The sequence below is a fragment of the Austrofundulus limnaeus genome, unplaced genomic scaffold, assembly GCF_001266775.1.
Source record: "Austrofundulus limnaeus strain Quisiro unplaced genomic scaffold, Austrofundulus_limnaeus-1.0 Scaffold96, whole genome shotgun sequence".
Taxonomy (NCBI): Eukaryota; Metazoa; Chordata; class Actinopteri; order Cyprinodontiformes; family Rivulidae; genus Austrofundulus; species Austrofundulus limnaeus.
In genome coordinates this window covers 1,573,032-1,580,365 of record NW_013952498.1, presented here as the reverse complement: position 1 = coordinate 1,580,365, position 7,334 = coordinate 1,573,032, and the positions used below count along the sequence as shown (strand labels likewise).

Here is a 7,334-nt window from a genome sequence, read left to right as displayed (position 1 = left end):
CACACACACACACACACACACACACACACACACACACACACACACACACACACACACACACACACGGCTGATTGGGTCAATCTGAATCAGAGGTGTTAAAGGAATTTTTGTGTCCTAACTGCAGAAGAAAGTGGTCAGTGGTATTTCAGGAAGAACTCCTCACAAACTAAATTAAACTACAAATATTTTTGGCTAGAGTTGTTTTAAAGAGTAAAAAATACACTTTTTTGCTCTTTAAGCTCTTCAAAAACCAAAGAAGTAAATTTGAACCTCTACACCTCCTGAAATTTGCTTCAGTCAGTTATTTACTTTAGTCAAATTTTTAAAAGGAAACTTTATTTTATTGTGGCGTCACTTTAATGAACCTAAAACATGTTTTAGTCACCTGAACTAAACAATCAAATAGAAGAAAAACATAAAAAAACACTTTCACTCACAAAGATTCAGCTTTTCTGAAACGATTTTGGAATGAYATCAGACGTTAAGTCTACAAAACATTTTTACATTACATAATTTTTTTTACATACATGAGCAAGTAAGGCCAACACAAACATGGTTATGGCAGCCATTTTGAATGGGTTGACAGGAACAGGTAATAAGCTGAGCTTCATTGAAACCCTTCCACTGGGTCAATAGATTTTTTACTAACACACACACATGGGTTATAAACACTGTCATCTTCAGTGGACAGTAAGAAGCAGCATGACTTAACCTTCCATGTTCTTTAAGAGGTCGGTGAGAWCTGTATCAGCAGTATTTTCTAAAACACAGCTTCATATGACAGTATTTGATGCACATTCAGTAATTAAACAGTTATTTATATCTGCATGTATGATAGTGCTGTCATAAAATTGTGCAACATCTATGTATAAAATAGTGCATTAAGCAGCTCCCCGCCTCACCGTCTCCAAAAAGCTGCAGGATGGCCAGGTCCACGTGTCTCTTCCACAGCGACTCCTTCTGGATGGCAATGCCGTACCCCGTGGTGGCAAAGATGTAGCCGCTGCCGATGGTCACCAGCTTACAGCCCTCGTCCCTGCCAGCCATGTAGTTCAGTACGGCCGCGTCATAAATGAAAGCATCTAATTTGCTAAAGAAAAAAAAAATGAGGCAGAGAAGGAGGGAGATAGATGGGTTACAATTAATTAGCACTTAGAAGTCAGACGCCACAGCTACAACATTCCAATTAACCTGCTAAATAGCACTAAGCCGCTGATAAGAGTAATCGACTTCCACTTGGTTTGCCAAAGGCTGGAGCTGGCACACACACTTTGTGAAAACTGAAGAGGGGGAGGGAGTGTATTATTGGGGTTACTCAGCTGTTATGTGTTTATACAAAGTAGGAAATAACAGTAAAAAGATTCATATTTTCAGCAGGCTGTCCACCGCTTGTGTGCCGTTTAGCATTTTAACTTATTTATTTTATTACATTATAAAAATGAAATCACTTAATTAAGAGAATATTTAAGTGAACATCTATTTATCCTAATTTTGAAGTTTCAGACCTTAAAGTTGTCAATTTTTATTTGGTGGGTGATTGCGACTGATTTCACAGACCTGATAAGAATCATTTTAAAGGGCTAAATAAAATAAATTATTAAAAAGTGTTTTTCTTTTAAATAAACACTTCTGTAGAACATTTCAATGGCTCATTTAATTGATTTTATACTATAGTGACTGGTTTTTGGCAGTTTCGTGTGAAAATCCCAAGATAGGGTGATTGTGTTGTCCATGTTTGATGATGTCATCAGTGCCATGGCCAGCTGTGATAGAAAGCTGTAGGGCAAAAAGCGAGGCTACGGTTGAGCTCATGATGAGTCCAAAGGCTGAGGTGGCAGAGTGGAATGGTGAGAACAGAGTTTCCACACATCCTTGTCTTTTGAATGTAGAATTTTARTGATTTAGCCAAGCATTAATTAGAACGAGTAAATCAGGCAGTAGCAGACTGTTGCTAGCAGCATGATATTGTTTGTAGAGTATACATGAACAGGAGCCGACTCTTGTTTATATTTTACCACCTTTTTCATTTAGTTTTCTCTGTTGTTCATCTCACAATGAATTGTCATTTTTCACACAGAAGCTTAAGTAACCAAATCTGTCAAACTTTCTTGTTTTTCAGGAAGGTGAAGAATGAAACACCTGTTGTACTTTTGGATTGTTTTTCACAATTAATGGCAACACACCGAACCATTTCACGTTCCACCTCAGTTTGAAGAAAGAGAATTACATTTAAGCCCTGTAAAGACAAGTTTTACAGTTTGTGGAATTAGTCTTTTGTGGACTTTTTCATAGAACCTAACTACTTTTACTTTCCATTAATCCCCGTAATTTCAAAGAAACCAGAAATTCAGTAAAAACAGTAGACTAAAGAGGAATTTTTTTCTCTCTTTCATCCATTTTCAAGCTAAATAATTATTGAACAATACAATTAACTAATTTAGTATACRTAAACATATGTGAACATAATGTAAATTTAGATTCATATAAAAAATAATACAGTACATTAAATGACACATGCGCTGTACCCTAGCTTTGCCTGGAGCTCAGCATTTCCAGTTTACTGTTCTGTACCGTGTGGCATGTAGCTGCTAACTGTTTCACTATTAAGTATTTTTATATGGTTCTTACCGCATGCCACCCAAACGTATTCTGTATTTGCGTTTTTTCTCAATTCGCAGGTACACTTAAKAACAGTGACTCCTGTGAAAATCTGGACTTCACTGTAAATGAATAACGTTTTATTCATGTGAAGCCAAGACCATGGTGGATTGCTGCCATCTTAAAACAAATTAAAATCTGAAAGATTTTGTAGTGGTTTATTGATTTATAAACCTTTACAATGCCATAATTTTGGCACTATATAATAATTTACATAGAATTCTGTAGCTATTTGCAAAGACCTATACCTGGAGCACTTCCAGCAGGAATATCACAATATATCTGATATCCTATAATGGGAACTTGATGCTGATTTAAATGTCCATGAACTACAAAGCTCTGCTCCAGCAAACCATTACTTCATCAGTATGGTCTGAGTGATGCCAGAGTGGTTTTATTTTTATTTGCAAATCTCAATTTCTATCTTCTGCTGCTTATCCAAAGTAGTGTCGCAGAGGCAACAGAGAAACTCAAACTTCCTTCTTCTCAGTGACACTTTCCAGCTTGTCGACCTGAGGTGCTCTCAGGCCAGAGAGGATACATAATCCMTCCAGCGAGTCCTAGATCTTTCCTGGGGCCTCTGCCCAGTGGGACGTACACAAAACACCTTTAAATGAAGTTCTCTAAAGGGAGGAATCCAGGACACATCCTATCAGATGCCAAAACCACCACAATGGACTCCTTTTGATGTAGAGAAGCAGCGACTCTACTTTGAGCTCCACTAGATGACTGAGCCTGGCCACCCTACGAAGGAAGATCATTTCAGCCATTTGTAACTTTCAGTCATGATCCAAACCTCATGACCTTAGGTGAGGGTTKGAACTGTTATTTGCAAATAACCATACAAAGAAAGAAATTAGGAAACTGGAGTTGTAAGACGGACAAAAACCACTTTGGTCTCAGCATGTTCTGGAGGTGCAGACAAAATTCAATGCTAATATCAAAGAAAGTAAGAATCTTTCCCTCCATGTCTTCTAAAATGACAGAAAAGTACAAAACTGAACAGTCACTCTTGTGTCTCTTAGTTCAAAATTTTCCATTTGTACCTCTCGTTCCCCCCCATATACCTGAAATTGGGCTTTTTGTGGGTCATTCAACTGGTTTAGCTAAGCGTGGGAATCTGCGCACACCAAGTCAAAGGTGCTCCCTGGCTTCACATTGTCTACCTGGTTTCAGGATGTCTGTCATTTCTTAAAGTTGAAGTTGGTAATGCGCTCAGGTGATGAAAAAGGATTTTGCTTTATGTTAAAGTGCTTTGAAAAATGACACTAAATTGACCTGATGCATCTCAGTAATCCAGGTAGAAAAAAATCAAAAAGAAAAAATAAGTAGGTCCTCTGGATGGGTTCTTTAGTGAAACGTTTCATCTCTCCTCCAAGACACTTCTTCAGGCTGATGAGTTTCAAGTGAACTCAAGGTTTGTTTATACTTCATGCAAGATGTGCGGCTGCGTCCCAGCTATGACGTAATTGTGTGTGTGTCACCGACAGCATTCAGTGTTTATACTGGGAAAGACGTGGGGGATACATTATAGTAATCCCTCCCTCTGCCCTCCCACCGCAGACGTCAAATGCTAGCTTAGCATCTAAATAACTGCTAGTTGCTAAATAAAAAAACTTGCTAGTTGTGAGTTTAGCTTGTGCAGGAGATGCGGGAGATGGATGACGAAAAACACTTCTATTTTCAAATGTCTGCTGCTCGTTTCAAAGAACTTGCCCACCGGATCTTTTTTTTTTTTTTTCCCCCACTGGATCTCCCCTCACCTTCAGCACGCAGCGACGCAGTACAGGAGTCACAGATGGTTGTACCTCCGGACCCCTTGGTGAGTTTCTCTTCGAAAATATCCATGTTTAGAAACAAAAACCRGCTTCTGGTAGCGACACAGCACAAAAAACGCCCACAAACTTTGAACCAGTCACACACTCCGCGCCGCATCCTCCGTGTCTCGGAGTGCTGACTGGGGGGCAATGTATAGGACAGCTGTCACCGGGGGATCGCAGCGGGAGTGCAGACGGAAGTTGCGCAAATGTTTTTCACTCAGCGGGTGGCAAAAGACGTGCCACAAGAAGTATAAACCAGCCTTCAGCCTCATAAGCACTGCCTCCACATGGACAAACAGGTTAGTCACATGCAAAAGATGGCCATCGCCTAACAATAAGCTTGATTAGTTCTATTGTTCATAGAGGGTCATGTGCCCCATCATCTGACCCGTGTCGTGTTATGTGTATGTAGTGAATGCAGGCGAGGGTTCAAAGTCCCCTTGTTTTTGTCCCTCTTTCCCTCTTTGTGTTGGTATCATTGGGGCCCTGATTCACACCTTTTGCTCACATGGGGCTGAGTCATACTTGCCATCGCATTGTAGGAGGAGGACAACTGGACRCRAAGGCCTCCACCTCTATTTAATGGTGGATGGTTTTTCTTCACAAAGATTTCACCTGAAACTCATCAGACTGAAGAAGTCTCTTGGAGGAGAGACGAAATGTTTCATTAAAGAAGAACCCATCCAGAGGACCTACTTATTTTTTTCTTTTTGACACTAAATTGAGCATTTTCTTTGTGAAGGTCCTTACCCGGCCTTCAGACTCTGCAGTGCTTCGTTGACGTTCCTCTGATGGAACTTTGTCATGTAGGAGTGCATTTCTGGGTAGTTGTTCCTAATATTCCTCTCTGTGCTCCCGTTGGGGACCGTGCCAAACCGAAATGGAGGTGAAAAATCGTTGGGGCTTTGGAACTAATCACAGAAAAAAAGCAAAGAAGGGAAGAGAAATGTTAAAAAATAACATAAAAAGATTAGGCTACTTTTTATTGCACAAAAAGGTGAAAAGCTTCAACCTTACCTTTTTGTCAGAGAGACCAGTAACCTGGTCCACATACTCCTCCTGGATCATGAAAGCAGCCAGGTTGGCAGTGTAGGAGGCCAGGAAAATGACAGCAAAAAAAGCCCATACTGAAACCATGATTTTACTGGTGGTGCCTTTTGGGTTTTGTACGGGCACAGAGTTGTTGAACACCAAACCCCACAACAGCCAGATGGCCTTCCCGATGGTGAACGATGGACCGTGAGGCTCTGAAAGAAAGAGTACAACATCCCTCAGCATCTAGTCCATGATGAGAGCATCTGCTCAGTTTATCCCACACCTCTGAGCATTAAAGGTATATATCCTCACACATTTGTGTTGTAAAACCACAGTGAGCTCATCTACGAGCGGACATTATAATAAGCATTGGTTAAATGTTTGTGTGGGTGTGTGTGAGAGAAGGGAAGTGTGCAAACCCGTGGGTGTGTATTGTTGCACAGTGTTGTTGTGCATGGCTTTATCGTGCCAAACGTTGCTCGGTAAAATTTGCCAGAGAGTTGGGTGGTTAAAGGAATCCAGCAAAGATTTTATATCTTGTCGAGCAGTCATTGATACGCTACAGAGTCAAATCCTTCGATCTGTGCCCTTTGTGATACAGAACTCCCACGGCGATACAAGCAGAGGAAAAAAATCAGGGAGGCACACAGAAGAGCACGCTGGTGTAGGGAGAAGTTTATTTCCAGAGTATGATGAAGGATGAGAGAAATGGGGAAAAAAGAAAACCATTGTCTATATATAGAGAYAGCGATAGACTTGTAGGAGACATTGATTCTCTCTTTCGTATTTTTTTTTTTTGCCTCTCATCCTTTTAGATCGAAGGATCGCAATCAAAACTAGCCTCTTGGTGTCAGAACTTAACACGTGATTTGAGAAGAAAATGGAAATGAACGACAATGGCAGGACAAGCAGAGGGTTTGCTGAAAGCCATTTTACCGAGATAAACGTCCATATGATAAAAAGAGAGTGGGGAAGCGAGGAAGAGGAGGAGGAAATAAAGACATTGGGTCAGTGAGGACGGCTGGTTTACATGTGGAGGCGGCCTGCAGTGTGTTTCTGTGTTTGTGCCTGCCAGTCTTGGTTCAGAGAGAGAGAGAGAGAGAGAAACCCAGAGCAGGCTTGTATTGTTAAACAGAGAAAGCTCCACCTGTAAAGCATCTGTACAAGTTGAAGTCATTTCACATCAAAATCTCTTTGATAATTTGCAACCATTAAACTAAACCTCTTTTTAATTTTTTCTTTATTTTCCACGATTACTGGTTAAACCTAAATTTGTTGCACGCATGTCTCAACTTTCATTGTATTCAAGGTAATATTTTAGCTTATATAAAAGCTAAAACATTAGACAAAGTTTTCCATTTGGGGTGTTTATTACAAAGCACAGTAAACTTAAAAAAAACAAATAAAAATCAGGGAACAGATCTGTAAATATGAGCATTTACAGTAGTATGTCCAATCCTGTTGCCCTCCTGCATGTTTTATTTGTTTTGCCCTCTTCAAGTTAATCATTTAAATCAGTTGCAGCAGAGAAACTCCTAAAGCATGCAGGATGGTGGCCCTTGAAGACCAGGACTGGACATCCCTAAGGGGTCTAATGCTGAAAGTAAAAACACTAAAGGTCTCTTGATGAGTGTGACCTCCTGCAGAAAACTGTCCTGGTATTTAGTAATTATTGCTTCTGTTCGCATTTGTGCACGCAGTAAAATGTAAGTAGTTTTCAAAATGTCCTTACAGAATTTCAGCTATAGAACAAATGATATAATTTTATTGGGGGGGTCAAATTTCTGTGGGGGTTATAACCCCCCCCCCCCCCCCCCCCAT

The 7,334-nt window shown here is 40.3% G+C and overlaps 1 protein-coding gene across 1 annotated transcript in view; it reads right to left on the bottom strand.

The window, feature by feature from the left end:
• LOC106520716 (glutamate receptor ionotropic, NMDA 2B) overlaps positions 1-7,334 on the bottom strand; it is a gene marked incomplete at its 5' end in the record, with an annotated part of 38,626 nt that overhangs the window by 14,288 nt on the left and 17,004 nt on the right. The window contains 3 exon segments of the mRNA XM_014012941.1: positions 903-1,090; positions 5,229-5,389; positions 5,496-5,725. Of these exon segments, the coding sequence (XP_013868395.1) occupies positions 903-1,090; positions 5,229-5,389; positions 5,496-5,725 (579 nt within the window).